The sequence below is a fragment of the Neopsephotus bourkii genome, unplaced genomic scaffold (assembly GCF_033783945.1).
Source record: "Neopsephotus bourkii isolate Nb327-2 ecotype Australia unplaced genomic scaffold, CSIRO-AGI_Nbou_v1 NB_1707, whole genome shotgun sequence".
In the NCBI taxonomy this organism is placed as follows: Eukaryota; Metazoa; Chordata; class Aves; order Psittaciformes; family Psittacidae; genus Neopsephotus; species Neopsephotus bourkii.
In genome coordinates this window covers 1,066,958-1,088,649 of record NW_026902181.1, presented here as the reverse complement: position 1 = coordinate 1,088,649, position 21,692 = coordinate 1,066,958, and the positions used below count along the sequence as shown (strand labels likewise).

General features: G+C 44.0%; 1 protein-coding gene across 1 annotated transcript in view; it reads left to right on the top strand.

The window, feature by feature from the left end:
• Nucleotides 1-7,300: 7,300 nt before the first annotated feature.
• RTN1 (reticulon 1) overlaps nucleotides 7,301-21,692 on the top strand; it is a 122,115-nt gene continuing 107,723 nt past the window's right edge. The window contains exon 1 of the mRNA XM_061376178.1: nucleotides 7,301-7,841. Within this exon, the coding sequence (XP_061232162.1) occupies nucleotides 7,652-7,841 (190 nt within the window). The 5' untranslated portion in view covers nucleotides 7,301-7,651. The remainder of the gene's footprint in view (nucleotides 7,842-21,692) is intronic.

The window sequence follows — 21,692 nt, the reverse complement described above, 5'->3', positions numbered from 1 at the left end:
ACTAGGCACATCTGTTGTTTACTGTCTGTTTTGAAATGGAGTAGCTGTGTTCAGGGTTGAGCTTGGTCTCTTTCTCAGATAACTTCTCACAGGAAAACTTAAATGAGTAATTAGAAATGGGGAGTTCTGAGCCTGATTTTGTTTTAGGGATTGGCCCCAGTGGCTGCTGCAAAGATGTTCTTGGTTATCATTTGTATATAAAGCAAGAAAATTAGGTCTGTGCCATAAAAAATAGAAGAAGAGACAAGTATGCTGTTCGTTAGGGGAATATAAGTCCCAGCTATCAAGGTTACACTGAGGCAGCTATTGCAGTGTTCAGTTTTATTATATATGGACTTCTCTGTCCTCAGACCTCTTATACTAAACTTGATCTCTAAAGTTTCCTACCAGTACCATATCTTTAGATGAACTAATGGCATGCTCTTAGATATTTTCATAGCAACTATTAGAAGCATCTCTGACTACCTCCAGGTGACAATTGCTTAGATACCTCTGGGGACAAAGCATTATGTCTAGCAAGAATTGTGTTTCATTGCAGTTTTTCCAATATTTGCACATCACAGCAGTTCGGGATCTTAGAGGTGGTGGATGTACCTCTCAGTTATACTGAAAGGTGTAATCTCTTGTGTGTTTTAGAAGTGATTGCAAGTCGTACCTTCACAGACTGATTCTCTGATACACTCAGTGCCATCCCAAATTCTAAATGAAGCATATCAGGCCATTTCTGTTTCTTCCAGCACACAAGCTGTAATCTTTAGCACCTGAGTTTCCAAAGATGCACAAACGGTACATAATCGCCACTCAGAGTCTGATAAATGTATGTATTGTATCACCATAAAGCAGGACTCAAATGCTAACCTCTGATGGACTTGCTGAAAAACTGTGTAAGTGCACAGAGCACTCTGTGCACAAATACCTCCTGATGTAATGCAATGGAATATGAATTCATATAAAACCCCCTGTTTCTGCTTCTCTGGTGACTGAATGTACCTTTCGGGTACTTACTTACCCTCTGCTGGAAACAATCCTGGTTAGATCTTTGTCTCACTTCCTTCAGCTGCTCCCAAACCCAAATTTGTGGATATTTTTACTATAGTTAGTTATTTTTTGTTTTATTTTCACTGTTTTATTAGTATCAAAACTATTGCCCATATAAACTTCTGGCCACTGTATGATCGGTTCAGAGATCACACAGACTGTCTTGTCTGATACTTTCTTTTCAGCTGGGTCATTAACAGTGAAATTAAGTAGCACCAGATCCACCAGTGTCAGTCTGAACATTTTTCACAGTGATGACGGGCCTCTGAAGCTGCTCTGCCAGGGCTTAAAGAAGGAAGTCCTGTTCCATGAAGCTGAGAATCTGACAGGACAAATTCCAATGCTTCTTTTGATAACCCTGGGCTGGGCTCCCAGGATGAGCATTGTAAAAAGAGAAAAAGGTTACTGTTCTGAAGATGCTACTGAACAACACTTGCAATAGCACACAGAGATCATGTTGCCACATGGAGAATGTACTGACAAATAGTATCACCAGCTAAGATCACAGATACAGACTTAGACTCCTGGTCCAGTGTCCTCCAGGACAGGCAGTCATTTCAGCAGACATATATTCTAGAGGTGAGCACAGAGCCTTTTGGACATAGCGCTTGGATGGTAATTCAGCTACCAAGCACTGCTGAAACTAGGCCACTACCCAATGTATCTTGCATATGTTGAGCTCCCACCTACTCACTTGTCTACGCTGCTCAGCTCTCCCCTACAAAGAGACTGAAGCTGGGAAGAAGGGGGAAGCAGGCTGTGCTCTTCAGAGGCCTGGTGGGTTTTCTGCTCTTTGACACTTGATCCACACATCCCATGACTGTGTCTGCTCATGTGTTCAACAGTCCTGCTGTTCAAGCTTCTGTCACTGGATTTTGTTGTGAAACTCCGTTTTCGGGGGAAACAGAGGTAATCCTCACTGCTCCTAGAGCAGCTGTTGATGTGGATGGGATGAAGGACAGAGCAGTCAGTCAGGCTTACCCGCAGGAGGCACCACCTTTAATCACATTTCATTACAACTGGAGGGCTAGAGATGCTGAAAGCTCTTGCATGATGTGGGAATTAAAGGGCCAGGCAGGGACTGTATATATTGCTCTGGTACAGCTATAGCCAGGCAGACCTCAGGGCAATTAACTGTCTGATAAAAACTGTGGCTGTGAGCTCTGAAAATGGAGGTTAAATTACATGATATGCAGTAAAAATTTTACTATTGAGACTCTGATATTTTTGAAACTGTACTTACTAGAGGCCCCAGTTGAACCAGTCTCCCCAATTTGCAGCGTGTGGTAAGAGATGGTACTCTCCAGGCTATCGTTTTCAGAGCTGCAGCTTTGAACTGAGTACCTGTCTCATCTGCAAGCTGTTCATTACAAAGGAGAGCACACCGTACTCCAAGCCAGCTGTTTGTCTGGTAAGGCTGTTATTACACCCATTCTTAAACTTACATCTTCCCTGGGCTTAACCAGTTTTGCTGTTGCTTTCCTGGCACAGGGGTACCTGTATTTTCAGGAGCAAAACTGTGTCCAGGACCCACTGCCTGATGCAGAAACTCACTCTAGGTTACAAAGCAGTGCTGGGATAGGAACCTTTGTTAGGTCCCAGGGGGTGCTGTGGGAGGTGGATGATGCCTTGAAGCTCTCTGGGGGGCTGGGTTAACTATTTCCAGACAGGCCTGAAGGATTCATACTGGCAGTCGTAGCAGTGGGCGAAGCAGATGAAAAGGACCTTGGAGAGGCTGCCTTGCCCTTCAGTGCCAGAGCTTGCGGAGATGTGAAGACCGAAGGTCCAAGGGCTCTCTCAGAAGGACCACTGTGCAAGAGCTGCTTGGTGGCCTGAAAGATGATGGATGGCCTTTGCTCTGGGGAGAGCCATCACCACGGGTCAGTTTTTATTGTAGGCCATTTGCCTGGGAGACAGTCTTGAGTAGTTTGGCGTGCTCAAGAAGTGTCCTTATCTCACCAGGTTTCCAGGCTTACTTTGGGAGTTCCAATAGCTCTCTGTGCCTTGTAGGGCAGGTGTGTGCGGGTTTATCGCACAGCACGGCTCCTGAGGTTTCTACCTGTCTGCGCACAAATGAGATGTAATAGCATGCTGTGGAAGAACATTCATGCATATTGGCCAGGCCAGTGCTGCCACACACTCACAGAGGTTTGCCTGTTTGAGAGAGATGATGTGGGACACACATGGAAACCAAGTGGTCTGCAGAGCAGATGTGGTGAATTGAAAACCAGACTGTAGCTGTTACAGTGCTGAAGTCTTTTCAATGGCGTAGGGGGAGGTTGTTTTACTTCTTTTTCCTATTTACATCATAATCCCTTTTTTCTTATATTTTATTTTTTCTCTTTTCTCCTCTTCTCTCTCTTATCTTCTCTTTTTTCTTTTTTATTTCTTTTTTTTCTTCTTTGCTTTTCTTTACCTCTCTTTGCTTTTCTTTGTTTTTCTTTGCTTCTCTTCTTTTTCCTTTGCTTTGCTTTTTCCTATTGCAATTTGTTTACTCTAAAACCTCAAGAATTAATCCTCAAGGAAGAAGAGATGATGTTTTCTATTGCTGAATTTGTTGATATACCCTGCTAGGTCATATGCTCTTTACTGGTAATGTTATATCTGAGACCAAAATTCCCCTCCAGGTTCAAAGGGACTTTGGCCCAGCAGCATACATCAGCCCCAGAACACAAAGGGCTATAATGGAAGGAGAAGCAATTTGTGTATATGTTTTCAGACTTCATACATTCAGAGACTTGTTATGTCCAAAGGGAAATGCAAGAGAATTAAATACCAATGATCAGGGATAGATGAGCTTTGCGCAAGTCGGTTTTCAACACAATATAATACAAACTACCGGGAGCTTTTGTAAATGTATTAAAAATACAAAGAAATCATCTTTGTTCCTTTGTGCTGTTACTTAAAATTGCACCTCTCTTAAGTACATGTTTGATTAAATCTTCATCCAGCCTGATTTTCCTGCAGGATCTTAAAAAAGCATGTATAATCTCTAGTGACTTAACCTTATACGATAGCCCAGGTTCTGCCAAGTTCAAAGTTTTCTGTACAAGCATGCAAAATAGATTAAGCTTTCTGGGTTTTAGTCCTGTTATTCCTATTGATTTCTTTTAATTCATGCTGGCAAATCAATGTCAGTACTCCACTTGTGATGGTCAGTAAGAGCTCAAGATTTCTATCCAAGGTATGAAATTGGACCTCTAGTTTCCCATCCAATGATATTAGATGGTGACGAGCAGGGCTGATTGTATTGCATGAGACTGTTCCAGGTCACCTGAGGATTGTGCAGGAACTGGTGAAATAAAGCCCTGGGTTCCACCACTACTGGGATCTCTGAAGTGATAGAACACATTTTTGCTTTATTTATGTACTTCTGCCTGCTTGTCCCCATTTATCTTCAATAAGCAGAGCACACACTCTTTCCTCTAAGTCTTTTACTGTAGTAACACTGCCTGTGTTCATGCCAGCAGCCCTCAGATCATGATAACCTTTCTGGTCTGCAGGAATGAATCATTCCTAGTGTGTGTGCACACATTCTGATGAGACTACAGTATTGGAAGACCTTTGTGACTGTGTACTGCTCACACAGCAAAGCTGGCAGGGGCTCAGCGCTCCCACAGGCCTTCTCCTGAGCCATTCAGTGCATTACTGACTCATTTAAACAGTATCTTAGGGTTGCCCCAGCGAGTGATGGACACAAAAGAAAACTGGGGAGTCTGAACAAACACAGGAAGACATATTTTTGAAAACATATAGTATATCATTAACATTGTTAATAGTAACTTGGAAGTCATCAGAATCTTAATGAGACAATATACAGAGCATGGTGCAGTATATGTCAAAGGGGAAAACATAAAATAGGTAAACTCATCTCCTTTGCTCATGAGGTGAGCTTTAGTTCTGGGATTTGGCAGTACAAACATAACTAAAATCATAAGCTGCTGAACTGCAGCAAACATTGGTCTCTCTTGACGTAAACAAAATCCAATGAGCCTGTGCATATAAGGCAGGTTGAGCACACTGGAGATGCATAGTTACAGCATTGTTCCATAAGGACATTAAATAATGCTTAATTAAAGAATATTTTATGTGTGAGTTTCAGTAGAGTCAGAATTCATGAGAGGTTCAGTGAAGGTGCATGGTTCAGGCAGGGTTTTCCATAGTGATACCCTATTAAAAAAACTTTAACCTGTTATCAAAAATCAATTTTCTGTCTACACAGATGTCTTTGGAATATGGATTACCTGGAAGTAACTCACAAGTAAAACTGAATTTGATAGACTATGTTGTGTGACACCTACCTCTGTATTTTTTTTTAAACATAGCAGTGGCTAAATAGGAGCTTCCCTTGAGATACCCTCCTGGTAGCCATATTTCAGCCAAGTGTTTTGGAGCAGTTTTCTTATTCTAGCCCAGATGGTCTCACATGCAGTGTTACAGCACAGGTTGCCCTGAAAGTAAAATTACCTATATAGTAATGCTGAACTTGAAATAGCTTACAAAGCATAGTAAAGGGAGAAGTGGGTTTGATGACATTGTTTTCCAGTAATTAATCACACTAGGAAGCTCAAAACAAGAAAGAAGTTATTGATGGTTAAGTCCACATTGGCTATTGAGGTCTGCCTTAAGTACTAACCCACCAACCTGCACCGTGAGTTTTCAAGCATGGCTATCAGGACAGACAGAGCCTTAAGGATCCAGGGGACCTCGTGTGTACAAGTGCTGTTGATGATGGTATGCCATGAATCATGTTTGTAGAGGCTGTCCCATGCAACATCAGAGTTTACAGGGCAGAGAGAAGACAGTACACTTGGTGTATAGCTACTTCTGAAGTGTTTTTTTTCATGACAGTGTAGAAATAGTCATGTGATTTCCCCTTTTAAAGCCAAATCTTGCTCATCTTAACCTACAGCATCTCCACAAGAGAATTTTACCATGCAACCCCTAACAGAATAATGTTTTATTCATTAAAATCACCCTTGCTATTTAGAGCTTGAGACAGAAGAGTTTATCTGAATTCACAGCAGTCACTTCACTTCCAGTGGGTAACCTGGAGCATGTTGCTTATACTGGCACCTTTGGCTGCAGACCTCCAAAAGGACACCTGTGTCCCTGGTCCACCCCACCATGCAGAGAAGCCCACCTCTGAAGGGCTGTGGGGAGCAGGGACTGAACAGCATCCACTCAAGCAGCAGGAAGACAGCTTCCAGAAACAGACCCTGGACAGGAGTGAGGCTAAGGGTGGTGATTCCCTAAGAAGATAATACAAATGGGAGTGCCAGAGGCTACTTCTGAGGTTTTTCATCTTTCATTATAGGCTTACCCTGAATTTCCTCTTTGTTTGCCTGCAGTGAGTAGAAACGTGTTAATTTTTTAAACCCAAGCATAAGCATTCTGGAGCTGGAGAGGGTCTGAAGCATGCCTGGGGGTGCTGTGACCTAAAGATCACAGATGGAGATCTGTTGCTGCAACAGGCAAAGAGCCAGATAGGGTAAAGTCTTCTGGCTGGGACACTTGCTCTCCACTTTGCAGCTTGTCTTTCACATCACAAGAGAGAGGCCCTTCTGCAAGACATTAAATTCCTTAGTTTAACCTGTCAATGCCAGAGGTCTGTGCGATACCATTTACCTAACTCTGTTTCCTCATCTGTTAAGGGTACCAACGATACTGGTTCCAGGGGCACCTGCGGAGTGTCGCTGATCCTGCCCAGCACTTTCACCTTTGCTGTAGCTCATGCCACTGCTGCTCCCCCTCATCATTAATGGCAAGGATTCCTGACAGTTCACATCACCTCTGGAAGCCCACATTAGCTCTGTGAGACAGTAAATACAGTGGCACACACAAAAAGGGAAAAAGCAAGCAAACAACAAAAAAAGCACACAGACACCTGCTGTGAGTTTATTTTGACAAGTGTCATTTAGATGCAATAAGCTGTGATCATCTCTCCGGCGTGGCTGCAAACGGAAAGGAGCCAACTGGTAAACGAACCCAGGTGCTCAGGAGCAGTGCGGCTTCTTTCACTGGGTCGGGGGACTGGCGGAGAGAGGGGGCAATGGGGATCTTTTAGGCTGCCCTTCGCTGTGGGCTGTCTTTCCCCTCTCCGCCAAGCCTGGAGGTGCAGGAGGAACGGGCTCGTTCCCACGGCGGGCTGCGGCGCTTAGTGGGATGCTCGGGAGAGGATGCAGAGGAGGGGGGTACGCGCTGCGGGGTTGGGTGGTGAGGGGACGGACCGCGGGAGAGGAGAGGGCGGCGTGTGCCTGCCTGGGAGGGGGCATTTATTCCCTTGGGCACACAAGCAGATGCCTACCCTGCTGAAGCAGTTAAACAGAGGAGAGCAGCAGCCATGCTGGCAGATTCCTGCCCTGTGATATGCCAGCCACAGGGTGACGCAAGGGCTGGAAGGCTCCAACTAACAAGCCATTTTCACCTGCGTAATAAGCGCTAGTGGAGATAGAGCACCAGCAGCAGCAGCAGCGGCGGCTCCGAGCCACCGCAGCCGGCCGGACCCCAGCGCGGCCGCAGCACCGTCCAGCCCTCGGCGGCCACCGCAGAGTTTTCGGTGGCTCCCGCCTCAGCCTGAGAGCCGGAGACGAGCGGCCGCCTGGCAGGCAGCATGTCAGCCCCGCCGGACCCCCAGGACCTGCTGCTGGCGGGCACTGGGGTGCACTGGGCTGCTGACGGGACGGACCAGTATGCAGCTGGGGCTCCGCTGCGGGATGGAGATGGGGCCCAGCAGCGGGAACAGCTGGTTTTCGGCTCCGCCAGGGAACACCCGCCCGTTGCCATGGCGACTGCATCCCCAGGTAAAAGGCGAGGGGTAGCCGGGGATGCTCAACAAAGGGGCCCTGGCAGCAGCAGCTCCTGGTTGTCTCGTTCCCGTCCCTTTCCTGGTTCTTCTCCCAGCCTGGCTGCTTGGAGGCATTACTAATGAGTTAGTGAGCGGACGCAGGAAAACAGAAAATAACAAGCAATTGCAGCCTTTGCAAATAATCAGTTTTACTGATGTGGGGGAAGGGAGACGCAGGACCCAGATAAGTTCCCTGAAGCTCTATGCAGTTTGGCACAGGATATCCAGGTTTATATAGAGGGCGTTTGATTTCACCTGACTTGATAGGTCTCTGTCCTCATTTGTTGTACACCTGTACAAATCTGGAGTGACTGATCTCAAAGGAGTTATTTCAGCTATTCCCCATGCACCTGGAACTCCTGCATGGCCCCTTATGTTATTTCAAGAAGTAGCTTTTAATGGAGTGCCTGTTCTGAAGTGTTTGTATATTTTCTGCATGCTTTTGAGACACGTCCATTCAATCATGGACTTTTTGGGTTGGTGCGTTTTCCTCCTTCTCCTTTTTTAGGTGTATTTGACTTACAGTGCATTTAAATTAGCTAGGGTCTGCTGGTTCTTTGATTTTTGGTTTACCTTTGGGATATATTTGCTTTGCCTTGGTTTAGGGTTCCTTTCTTTAGTGGGTGTGTTAATAGCAAGTATATATCTATTAATGAAACCCAGAAGGCTTCAGCTTCCAGTAGCTCCTCACAGAAATGTTTGGGGGAAAATTACTCTATTGCTATTTTGGTGACACTTCCCTGCTTTCTTTCCCATTGCTTTCCATCAGAGAACCTGTATAATTACCCAGTCCTGGGGAAGCTGATGGATCCCACCTAGATTCCTCTTCACAGGGAAATACGTGTTTCCATTATACAGCCAGACAGCATTAAACTTGAGTAAGTTGAGGGTCAGGGCTTGGGACGGGAATCAGTCTCTGTTATGCAATAGCTGCAGGAGCATTAGGAACTGCGTTTTTGGGCTGAGTCCTTTCTAATCCCCTCCAGTCAATCAGCACAAAGAGTAGCTAGCCAGAAACAACACAGTCTGTGTGACGACGTGTATCATTCCACTTATGCCCATCTGTATATTTTTTTCAGGACCTGAGTGTCTGTGCATGTGTGTGTTCTCAACATGGATATTTTCCTGGTGCTTTTCTGCTTGCTTGATGCTACTGAGTTCAGTAGTAAAATGGGATTTAATGCTCATTGGGTGATGTGGGAAATGTTCTGCTGTTTTGCAGCTTTGGGCAGGAGGCTAATCTGCTGCTGTACCACTCATTTGCTGATCTGAGTGGTAGGTTGTGAAACGTGACTTTTTACTGGTGAAACAGGCAGATGGCTTGTAATGTGGGTCTGTTCTAGGTGTGGGGCTGTGAAGAGGGGTAGGACTTGGGTCTCCAGGTAGGGTTGCCTCAACAGTATAATGACATGAAAAAATGGAAAGGATCTTGTGAGTTTTGTTGTTCACTGATAGATAAAAATATGGCCATGCTGAATCTTAGCATACAGGACAAAGAGGGGTGGTCTCTTAAATTGTGCAAATCCCCATTAAGTGGAATGGATGTGATACTGCTTACATTTAATGAAGGCTTCTTCAGGCTTACCCTGATTGGTAGATTCAGGCTCATGGAATGCAGAATGGAAAGGAAAAGAAAAAAGGAAAGGAAAAGAGAAAATGAAAGGAAAAGGAGATGCAAAGAAAATAATTTTCAGCTTTTGGAATCCTCTGCAACCACTCTTTAGATACGTTTGTTTGCATGTATCAAACTGTGGCAAGGTGGAGATAAAATGAGCACTGCAGACCTTTTTTTTGGGTTTTACTAGCTGTGGATTGACAGACTGTCAAATTAGCATAAGAGTAGTAATGTATTTTAAACATTTCCCATTTTGTTCTCCCTATTAAATAAAGTAACTGTTACTGGTTGCATGTGTGTCTAGCTGACCATGGCATATTGAGAAGCATCCTGCACATGCTGTCTCCTTTTCTGTTTGTAGCTGCAGCACCTGTATTTCTGTTCCATATTACCTAGACAGCTACAGCTCCCACTCCCTTCACTGGGGGAAGTAAATAATTTCCGTGTTCTCTCTGTGTGACTAAATATTCTTAAGCTGCTGAATAAGAGATTTGTCATATTGCTGAATATCTAAAACTGTCAAGTATTTCAGAAAACTCTTTAGTTCCCCTGCTCAGAGGGGGATTCCTATGTGTTCCTAAGCTGCGGGAAGCAACTCAGCGGGAGATACCTGACTCCAGCAGCTTACAATGCTGCCATAAACAGCTGTAAACTTACAACATTCCCTATACAACAGCGCACTTGGGGGCACTTTATACAAGGAAGAATGCATCCAAACAAAAGTGAACTGAATGGTATGTTTTCCAGGTAGTTTCCCAACACATCCCCTTTCTTCACACCTCTCAGACCAGTCTTCATGTGAAAAACACAGTTACGCTCTCTGAGGCAAGAGCAGGGTTTGGAGGCTGAGAGATTCTCCCAGCATGAAAATAACTGGTGGGGATTTTCACAAGTCGTACAGAATTTTTCTTATTCAACTAAAATTTGCAAATTTACCCTGATCTCAGGTTTGGTATTAAGTTTGAAAACCAGCCAGGGATTGTTGAAAGACTCAGGAATATTTTCAGGCTGGCCACAGGCCCGGACTTGAGCCAAACTGGCTTTGTGTCAAAACCTTGTGAGTCATTGCTGAATGATGAAAAGCAATGGATTTCACTTGCCATTCTTCGAATCAACCAAAATCGACCATGATTTGGACTGCAGAAAAAAAATTCCCAACAGGAGTGGAAAACTCAGAGATTTCTCAAGCCAAGTCAGGGCAGTAAAGATCTGCAGATCCCATGTCTGCTTCTCCTCCTGCGGAGCTACAAAAAAGATCAACTCCAGTAGCTTCTGGGCAGGGACACAGCTGTTTCTCTTTCTTTTATACTTGGCCACTGAATTTTGCTGAAAATGTCTGTCTCCTTCCCAAAGATTCACCCTGGTTCATGGTGAGAGGAGCTTGTAGGCAGCTCTTGCAAGGACTGGAGTCCTGAAAGGCTGGTGAGCAGTTGCATGCTGGTGAAGAGAGCCCCATGTCACCCCACACACCATCTGGTCACAGATTCTGTTGTTTATTTTTATACAACAACAGTGATTAAAATTCCTTGAAAACAACTATTTCAAAAAATATTACACAGTCTACTAGGCATTCCCCGAGATAAATACATCTAGTTTCCTTTAGAGAAATGGCAACATGGAAGAATGGACTGTACCTCCACGGCACAGACGTGTTTAGGGGAAAAAGGGCAGCAACTCACACAAATTGTAATTCCCATGTCAGGATCTGGGAAGATGTATGCAGCCTTGTGCATTGGCAGGTATCCGTACACTGATTTAGAAGCAGCAGTGGTATGCCCCTGTATCTGTGTAGCTGAGATTGAGAGCTGCCAGTGGGCCCTGCCTGCTGATACTTATGACAGAATGCTTTTGTCTTCAGACTGGCCACAGCAGTCAGGACATCTCAGGTAATACCTGGCCTGTTTCCAGCTACCTTCAAAGACAGGATGCAGGTGGGGTCCAAAGGAGAGGTGGCTAGTGAACAGCAGATGGCATTAGAAACTGGAATGTGTCTATGGGGACACAATGAGATGGCAAATATGGCTATAGGAACTCTTCTGGAACAGCAGCCACGGGATGGTTGGGATCCCCTGGAGGACCTCAGTGAGGACCTATATGACACATAATGGCACCAGTATGGTATGTGCCAGTGAGGAAAGGTGGGAAGGAGGGACTAGAAGCTGCTTGGATGAGGCAGATGAGTGAAATACCAAATCCCAGCAGTGTTTCATGCTCTGATGGATGTGGATGTAGTGCACAAGACCGTGAGTGATCCTGGCTCCTTCTGCTCAGGGACAAGGACAGACTCTAGGCACTGTGCTTTTAGTAAAGACTTTCTTTTTTCTTAAAAAAAAAAGCCTTTCTAATCCACATGATTTGTAGAGGTCGAGTTTGAAAATGTGCTGTGTACCCACATGCTGCCACCATGAACTAACCCATCAACACCCTGCCAGCAAGGGACTGCAGTGAGGTGCTCATATCATAACCCTGTGTTTGTACTGGTAAGAATTCACCTGTAAATCTCAGTTTCTTGTTTCTCTCCTCTACCAGAGAAGGTGAGTTACTGGCATCTTTACACCCCAACATGAAAGGGGTCTTTGATGGTTTTCAGGCAGCTTGAGAATCTGTTTCACCTGAGTGGAGAGAAGTGGCTATGGACATGAATGTTTGCACTGCTTGGGTTTGGCACTGATGCTTTTTGGGGATGTCAGAGCATAACCAAAAGCAGCAGGTTCCCCAAGGCAACTGGCTCAGCTCCTCTTTGTGGTCTTTCCACCCCATTCCATATTGCTTTAGCAAGAGCTCCCCCTCCCTATGTGTCCATGGCAATGTACTGCTCAAGCCCATGTGCATTGTAAAGGACAAGGTCCAAACCCTGATTTTTCAAGTTGCTGTAGAAAAAGTCTCAATAGAGTGTATTCTGTGACCTAAGCTCCCAACAGGAGGAGCTCTGCACCAGAGGTACATAAAATCTGGTTTAAAGTCTGTGCAGAAATAGAGTTTTCAACTCCAGACAGATCAAAATGCAGCTGTCTTTGCCCTGTTTCCCCACACAGAAGCACTGTGCTCCCCAGGTCTGCCTGCTGTGGGCTTTCACCTCCTGTCCCAGCCAAGGCCTCAGTGCGTGTTCCTTATACAGGGAGAGGAACACAGCAGACTTGTACAGTGGTGGCACACTTTTAGGCTTTGCTCAGGTTCTAGCCCTTTGCCCTGCAAGGCAATTCCAAGTGATCTTGGAATTAAAAGCATTTCTGAGTAGAGCTGTTCTGTGTCAGGACCTATACGGGGTGAAGGACTCCCCAACTCTTTGGCATGTAAAATGCTGTCTTTGGTGCATGTAGGCATCCTTCCTGCATCAGCCTTGCAACCTCCAAGTTGGGGAGGGGAATTAGGCCAGAAATGGCAAAATTCGCTTGCTGATTGAAAGCCATAAATGGAGCCTGTCCCTCCAGCAGTTCTTCTGCAGATGTCCCCGAGTGCTTTTGGGAGAAGCTTGTTCGAGGCTAGGATCAGCAGACAAAAATCAGTACAAACACTGGTGGCTTGGGCTGTCTGCAGCCCTTCTTTGCACAGCTGTGCTGCAGAGGATGCCTAGGGTGAGGAACTTTGGGCTGTTGGGCTAACAGTGACTAGCAGCACAGGCAGCGAAAAGCTGGGGACATCTTTCAGATCTGTAACTCCTGCATCTGTGGCTTTGCGGTGTGCATCTGAAGGGTGCTTCAGTGGGGCAGGGGATGGCAACAGGGGCTGTGTTTGGGAGACAAAGTGCTGCCAGCACTGGCCGCAAGAGGCTCCTGCCTGGCCCCATGGCCAAAGGCTGTGCCCTAGTGCCCTGAGGCCATAGGGTTCACCCAGTGGCACTCACATGCACACCAGAGACATGGACTGATACTTGCAGGGAAAAATCCTCTGAGACAAGAGAAGCACAAAACCCCCAGGGCCTGGAGCAGGAAGGTTTCCAGCCTGACAAGGCTGCCCCATACATTTGCTTTTTACTGGCTGCAGTTAATAAACCCTTCAGTGTCTTTAAAGCTACCAACAGTAAATCAGCTGCAGTTAATAAATCAGCACTTCTGGAAAATAAAACGTAGTTCATGTCCTGAACGGCACAAAAAAGCACTGAGCTGACATAACCCTGCTTGTCTGCAGTCACCGCAGCATAGTCACATCTTCTGGCAAGCATCTGCACCAAAGGTGCTCTGTCCTCACCTATACACAGGCAAACACCCTACTGCAGCACTGCATCTGGGACACGGAGTCACTGCTACTTGAAGGAGATGTTGGGAATGCTTCAGCTCTTAATGACAAATGTGTTGAAATTATCTCTGAAAAACCAGCTCCCTTTTCTGGTACAAGGTCTCATAATAATTGGAGGCTGTATCAAGGGCAGGGATCTCATTACAGCAGTGAAAGAAATATTCAAAGAACTCTTTTAACAGATGTTATTTAAATAAAGATGGAAAAGCCCACTTTTAAGGAATATCAAAGTATAAAGCCAATGCTTATGGAGTAACACCTTAATATTTGAGACAGGCTAACAAGGCCATAGTTATTTCCAGCTTAGTCTCACCTGGACACACGCAATAGAACAAAATAAATAACAACATTATGAGGATTTTCATTTAAAGTTTTCAGTGTTTTTAAATGTTGATTTTCACAGTGCTGTAATGAGATATATAGGTGCTGTTGCCTCCATTTTTGCACACAAATGACCTGAAGCAGTCTGATCTAATAGGTAATAAAGCCAATTTATCCACTATGTATCTTTCACTTCATTTATCCATAAGTTCAGCAAAACACATCATCACCTTTATGCATATGCTTAAGACCATCCTAATATTTTAAAGCAGTTAAGAATGTGCTTATGTTCCATATAATTAGGATCTGAAATACTTTACTTAAACAAGGAGGACTTATATAAGTGATTAAGGTGCCCTCTATTTTGAGTCTTGTCTTGCAAGTGAGTGCCAAAAGTTTATTCTCACTGTTGAAGGTATGGGGTTTCTTAGAGGCTGACCATAAGTCAGAAGTGTCTTAAAAACCAAGAATACTAAAGTGTTCCTGCATGCTGAATCATGTTAAGTCTACAACAGTGTATATATTTACTTTCCCTAAATTACAAAACCAACTACAAATAATGCTTCATTACTTGAAACATGGTTCGCTTTGTTAACATAGCATGTTATGTTATGTTCTTTTCTTTGGAAAAAACCCAAATCCAACAACAATAAAAACAGCCAACAAAACCACCCCAAAACGATAACCAACCTAAGAGAAACAAGAACCCCCAGAATTCTGTAAGCAGCCCAGATCTGTCAGTAAGAGAATATAACATGAAAACCAGACGCAAGGAAATAAATCCTACATTAAAAATGAAAAGGTTTAGTGTGTACTCAGCCTGTTTCAGAGGCACCAACTACTCAGGAGGGAAAGCAAGGCAAGTTCCTAAGAAGGCGCCCATTGAAACGCCTCCATTCCCTGCTGATGTGTGGACCTGCAGCAAAATTCCATGGGTATTTCAGGAACTTTGAGCTGAAACGCACATCCACAAAATAACTAGGTCTTGGGACCAAATCAGATCTCGAGGCCTAAAGCAGAGCCAGATGTTAGCCCTTAGTACCGGGAGTCAATCCAGGCCACACGGCTGGACTGGCATCCTTTTGTGGGACAGTCTGTGAGGACATGATAAACAGCCCCGTGGGATCTGCCCAAACTTTTCCAGGAGGTTTGAGCCATAGGCAGCAAACAGGCATTTGCTGGGGTTGCTGTCCCCAGATCGAGCTTTGCCCTGTTTCCTGTGGGGAAATAAACAGCATGCCCATGTGCTTTGTGGGAGGGTGCAATGAGCTTTCACAAGTACTATTTCTCCACTGACTACTGATGTACAGGAGGGACTGAATTCCAATAAATCTTAATTAGGTCTTTCACTGGTGTCCTTAACTTAGAGGCAAAAGAGATGCACTTGCTGCTCATGTGCATAGGAAATGCTTTCCTTTTTAGGATATTTTCTTTCTAGTAGACTTCAGCAATGAAGTGCAATGCAACATGCTGGAAATTAAATGTGCACTTCAGCTGAACTAAAAGTACACCTGCTCTTTCTGCAGGTGTAGCTGCATGACGTTAACAGTAATCATACGTCACATGCAGACTGATTGTAATAGAAAGAGAAAAACCTTTTCCTACCCCTTACAAAAGTTAAAAAATGTGTATCCCAATTTTGCTTACTGATTTTTGGTCTTCTGGTTAGTGCCCATCTCTGTCTTACGATGTACCATGTTTGCCAGTGTGCTGTTTGGTTGGTTTTGGTTGTTTTTTTTTCCATTTTATTACAAAGGTTTCTATCTTTGCAAACATAATTGACCACATAGGTGCTTCGAAGTGCAATATTGCTGAGCACTAAATTTTAGTTGAGACAGTTGGCTTTGATGTGGGTCTGACCTAAAGCTGAGTTTGATGCCTCTCTTCTGCAGCTTTTGCAGTTCTTTAAATAAATCCTAATGCAGCATTCGTGTTGTTACTGTTTTCTCTACTGCTCTAGCGAAAGTGTCAGCGTGGTTGAATATGCAATTGATTTCTCAGAACCCCCTGGTTGTCCTGGAAGTCTGTATGTATGATCTGTGAATCTCAAGACTGTAATTAGATTGTAGGAAAGGAGTTGGGCCCAAAGGCAAATCTCCAAGATGATGTGTGAAAGTCAGGAGAAGTCCCAGAGAAGCCAACCTCCTCTGAACACGTTGCTTATGAAAGAAAATAGCAGTTTGGATCCTCTGTGAAGTAGCTTTGTTTATCACTTTCATAAAACAGGAATCCTTATGTCAAAATGGATGGTAAGTGGCATCTTAGTTACAGGCAAAATAGGATGCTTACATTGCTGAACAATTTGAAGTAGATCTTTAGTAGGTGGCATCTAATTCTCTACTTTAAAAAAATCATGTTTGTTTAATGTTGGTGTGCTGCATACTGGGTTGAAAAGTCAAGCAAGCAAATACAGATGCGGAGTCACTCAGTAAAAGCTGGGTTACTTTTACATGGGTGAAATAGGAGCTGCCTTTGAAAATGCGTACCTATTTCTACTGAAAAAGGACCAGATCTCCTGAAATTTGAACTTTTTTAGAAACTTGCAATCAGACAAAAACATCTTTCCACAACAGATACATGGATTAAAGTAATAGTTGAAAAAACAGTGGAATCTTAGAAATCAGCGTATATGTTTTCAAATTATTCCCAAATGAATTAATATATTTCATCTGATTTGTGTGGCAACAAGTGTTTAGAAATGTACCTTGTCTACATTTGGTTTTATAGTAGGACATTTATCCCAAATACACATAAATTTCATTTAAAAACCACTAATTCTGGCCTGCAGTGTTCTCTGCTCTATTTTAAAATTGCCAGGTCACAAACTTTGGTGTTGGCTTTTTTGTGGTTTTGAGTTTTTTTGTTTTTTTTCTCTTACCCTAAAAAAGACTGCTGGAGATTACAATGGATCATCTCAGCAGTTATCATAGTAACAGCCAGCTGCCATTTGGGGATTTTTTTTCTTTCCTTCAAAGTCTTCCTGACATTAGCCTTTATAATTCAGTTGCTGTGTGGTAGGCCAGAGCTACAGGAGATGGGCTTGGGGACTTATGCTGTGTGAAATATATGCAATCTCCTCTCACTTTTTAACATGGTAAGCAGACCATGTGTAAACCCTGGAATATTTGGTAGATCAGCCACGCTGTGAAGATGGTATTTGTAATGCTCATCTAGCTACATGTATTTCTCATAGAATCATAGAATAGTTAGGGTTGGAAAGGACCTTAAGATCATCAAGTCCCAACCCCCCTGTCATGGGCAGGGACACCTCGCTCTAAACCGTATCACCCAAGGCCTCATCCAACCTGGCCTTGAACACTGCCAGGGATGGAGCATTCACAACCTCCCTGGGCAACCCATTCCAGTGCCTCACCACCCTAACAGGAAAGAATTTCCTCCTTATATCCAATCTAAACTTCCCCTGTTTAAGTTTTAACCCATTACCCCTTGTCCTATCACTACAGTCCCTAATTAAGAGTCCTTCCCCAGCATCCCTATATTTTTACATGGTTGTCCATCCCTCTGCCATCCAGACTCTATCCAGAAGCAACCTGAGGGGAGAGGACTGAAGAGAGTGAGAGGAAAATCTTCATTCCCAGTGGAGATTTCAGAGTCTGGGCTTCTTCTCCTTACCCTCCCCCCAGTCCTCTCTGCTGTTGCTTCTGTTTCTTTTTAATGACTCGTTCTTTTAACCTACTTTAAAGCAAGCATCTAGCATGCTAGATGTTTTGCAGATGAATGATACTATCCAATGCATTTATGTATATCTGCTGTGCAAGTACATTTTCAGCTTCTATTTGATAACCTACCAGCAAACTTTTTTTTTTTTTTCTGGAAGCTCAGGATACTAGCATAGTTCTCCAAGTGAGAAAAATGCAACCACTGTTGATAAATCATCCTGGGCCTGAGGATGTTTCACCACTTTCACTGCCTCCTTGATTAGCATTATCCTCAGAGGTATAAATTAAAGAGGGAAATATATAATCTGGGAAGTTTTCCAGCATCATCTTTGAAAATGTGAGCTCAATGCTTTGCAGAGATTCCTTTGGTGGAGGAATGCTAACAGCAACGCTGAAGATGGGCTCTGATTGCACCCCAAAGAGTAGGAAGATGCACAGACTAGCTTCATTTCTTTTTCCTTTGTCATCAAGATAATTTCTAATGTGATCTGCACAGGATGAATCTCAAACTGTTTCTACACAGTTCTGTGAACTGGTCCCAGAATTGCAGCTTCAGTAGCTCCCTTTTCTACTACTTGGTCTTACTTAGTCTGACATCTGCTTAAAATATGTTGCATGTTTTCCCATCTCAGACTGCAAACAATTGCCTGCAGCTGCTAGCAGCGAGTGGACATGGTCCCTCTGCTCTATCAGTCCAAGCCTGAGCTTCAGCAATATGGATTTAAGGAATTTCTTTTGAGTGTTCCTACAAGGTGTCATCACAGCTGGGTGGTAACTGCTGACACCTCCCTGCCCACCAAAGGAACAAAAACGTCCTGCAGAATGTGCTGATTTGCAAAAAATATTTCACAGGCAGAGTTTGATTTTAGCAAAGCTCCAGCTGTGCTAAATGAGCAGAAAAAGGATTTTCCAGTATATCAGCAACATCTTGAAAATGGAAATGCCACATCCTCTAGCACTTTCTTAGGAGTCAGTTATCCCCATCCCCAACCCATAATCCTCTTGGGGTATCTACTGGAAGTAGGAATTTAGCAAGACTGTAGTACTTGGAGCCTTGCTTTCTAACTTCTCTGTGTTTCTATTTGCTTTCTCTTGGCTAGCTCTCTGCCAACATCATCCTTTGCTTTCCAGGAGATGGTGAAAAGCTCATTACGCAAGACTAAGCTGTTTTTCCTTGGGTTGCATTTTGGGCAAGCATAAGGAAGTAGATTCCTTTATTTTGCTGATTGTACAACTGGTGCACAGTGGCGTGAAGGGTCTTACAAATAGTCCCCAGCAGGTGCTTGAGCTAGGTCTTGGTCTGCTGAGGCCCAGGCAGTGCCAGTTTGCTTCAAAGGGCTTTTGGCTTCGTCATCAGTGAGTCAGTTTGTGGGGCCTCTCAGGCTGAGACTCGAGAAAGTCATTCCTCTCTCCTGAAAAATGTAGGACAGCTATTTTTACTTAGGTGCGTGAAGATAGGTTTGGGTTGTGGGGTTTTTTTTCTGCCTGTTTTTCACTTTTAAATTCATACTCGGGATATTTGATTATGTTTTGTAGAGGCATTCACCCTTCCAGCTGAACAACAGAGGGAATACCACGTATTATTTGCTGTCTCTACTGACATTGCTGCATTTGCTGAAGTAACGTGGTTCAACATTTCCAAACATCTTTCCTGTAGAGCTTTCTCTTCCATAGGAAGAGTTTTATGTTTCCCCTTGATTTGAGATGAAAAGAAAATTGAAAATAATATGAATTTTCCCATGGGACTCATTTCTTTTGCAGTAGCTCCACTTCCAGCTAAGTCAGGAAACACAAACAACTGCAATCAGTATGCTTAATTTCAACCCTGCATTTATAACTTATTCTTTGCCATTGCCAAGAGCAATGGCAAAACCAGACCTTACTCTCAGCTTGGAAATGCCCATTAAATCTGAGATGTAGTGCACTAGCAAATAGAATTTCTTAGCACCTATTGTATGCACTCAGTGGGACTGTGACCTTCGTTCTCTATCACTGGTGAAAATGAAGTTGCCTTCTGGTCCAGCGCATATAGTTGCTAGATAGTTGCTAGTGAACTAAACCACCAAGCAGGCTCCTCTCTCTTTATGGCAGAGTACTTTGCCACTACTATGGTAAGAAGGCATGAAGTCAACAGTTCCCCAACCTAGCAGCTCCCCAGTGTCCTTGGATTCAAATAATTAGTCACTTGCTTAAAAATGTGAGGATGGGGAAAAAAGCCAGTGAAGACAACAAATCTGGTTCCTTCTTCTTAGGCTGCATACAAGACAACTTCTCTTTTAAAAGCTCCCACCTTCTCACTTTGAGCAGGAAAGCAATGCAGACTCCTCCGTGAGTAGGAAGTGAAGCCTTTGTAAGTCATCAGGTTCCCTTTCCCAACCCTGCCCTTGGAGCTGCAATGACAACCTCTTCCTCAGCCTTGCTGTGCTGTGTGTTTTAACCAACATTTTGGAAAACAATGGGCTCTTCCTGAAGTTTTCAATGTATTTCAAGCCTATGCAGCTGGATGGCAGTAACTGCAAGAGCGTTAAGACCTAGAGCTTTCCAAGAGTCCTCTGCTCCTGCCTTCACCCAGGACCAGGTGCCTCAGGCTTTTGTAGCCTTTAGAAATGAAAAAGCTAGATGTGAACAAAGCACCATGCTGCTTGCATAGTTGCTTGCTCAGGTTTCTGGTCACAACTGCTCTGCTGTGCCAGGTGCAAGCCTGTTTCTGAGAAGGCCGGTTAGAGGAGCTGGTTTCTAACTGACAGAAGGTTGAGAGGAAAAGGGGTGTTTGCTCCTGGTGCTTGCGGCAACCAACTACTAGAAATGAGCTACAATAAAAGTCAGTGTAGGCACAAGGATAAAGTTGTATAAATGGGACAGGAGTGTTCAAGCTGCGGAGAAGAGAAAGTCAAGATGGAGAGAAAAATTAACAGGGAGAAAAAGAAATCTGAACTACTCTCAAGTTTGGATTTCTCAAGTGATAGATTTCTATGCAATTTATGGAGATAATTTGACAATGTGATGCTTGTGGTGGTAGGTGATTAAGCCCTTAAACTGCATTTAAACTCAGAAAGTGCATTCTGGTCCATTTGTTCTGCGGTCATGAGCTTTGGAGGCAGACTAGCATAATGAACTACATGCTTAGTTCAGTTAGAGCTATCAAGATAATTTCTATTAAAAAACCTTTTGAATGTGTTTTACTTTTTCAATTATTTATCTCTCTCAACTAGAAGAGCATAAAATTTTCATTCTTCAAGGTAAAGACAAATTTGTTCAGCCTTTCTCCAAGCAAGTACTACCTGGAGGAGTGCTGTACCCAGTGTGCTGTATTCAGTGTGCTCGCTTTGCTCTCCAGACCCTTGGAGAGTGGCCAACCTCTCCCAGCTCCTATGTCTTGCACTGGAAAACTACAAGGAAGACCGTGAAAACTCAGAATGATCTTGGCCATCTGTAGAAATGGTCTGACTAAATAGGAAGGGGTTCAGTAGGGACAGGGCGTCCCAGCAGGAAGAGCCAACTTCATAAACACAGCATGGGAAACTACAAATGAGTCCATCAGAGAAAGACTGGGCTGTTGAGGGTCACAAGCCAAATTCCAGCCACCATAGGCTGCAAAGCTTCTACTGTTTTGTTGTTGCTAAACAGCAGGCGCTACACTGAGATACGGCGATGTGGGTCTTGCATGCATGATGCAGCAAATGGCCTGTGGAGGAGTGCAGTGTCGAGTCTGGAGCCCAATATTTCAGGAGCAATGCAGAAAGTCATGAGAACAACCAGGTTGATCAGATACTTGGGAAACATGATGTAGGAAGGAAGCTTGAAAGAATTAGGTTTATTTAAGCTAATTGAGAGAACTGCTGGGGGACAGAACAAGAGCAGACTTTTAAGTACATGAAAGCCCAAGCAAAAAGGCTGAGTTAACTTGATGTCCAGGTCCATTGTGGGCAGGAATGGATGTGGCTTCAGTTGCAAT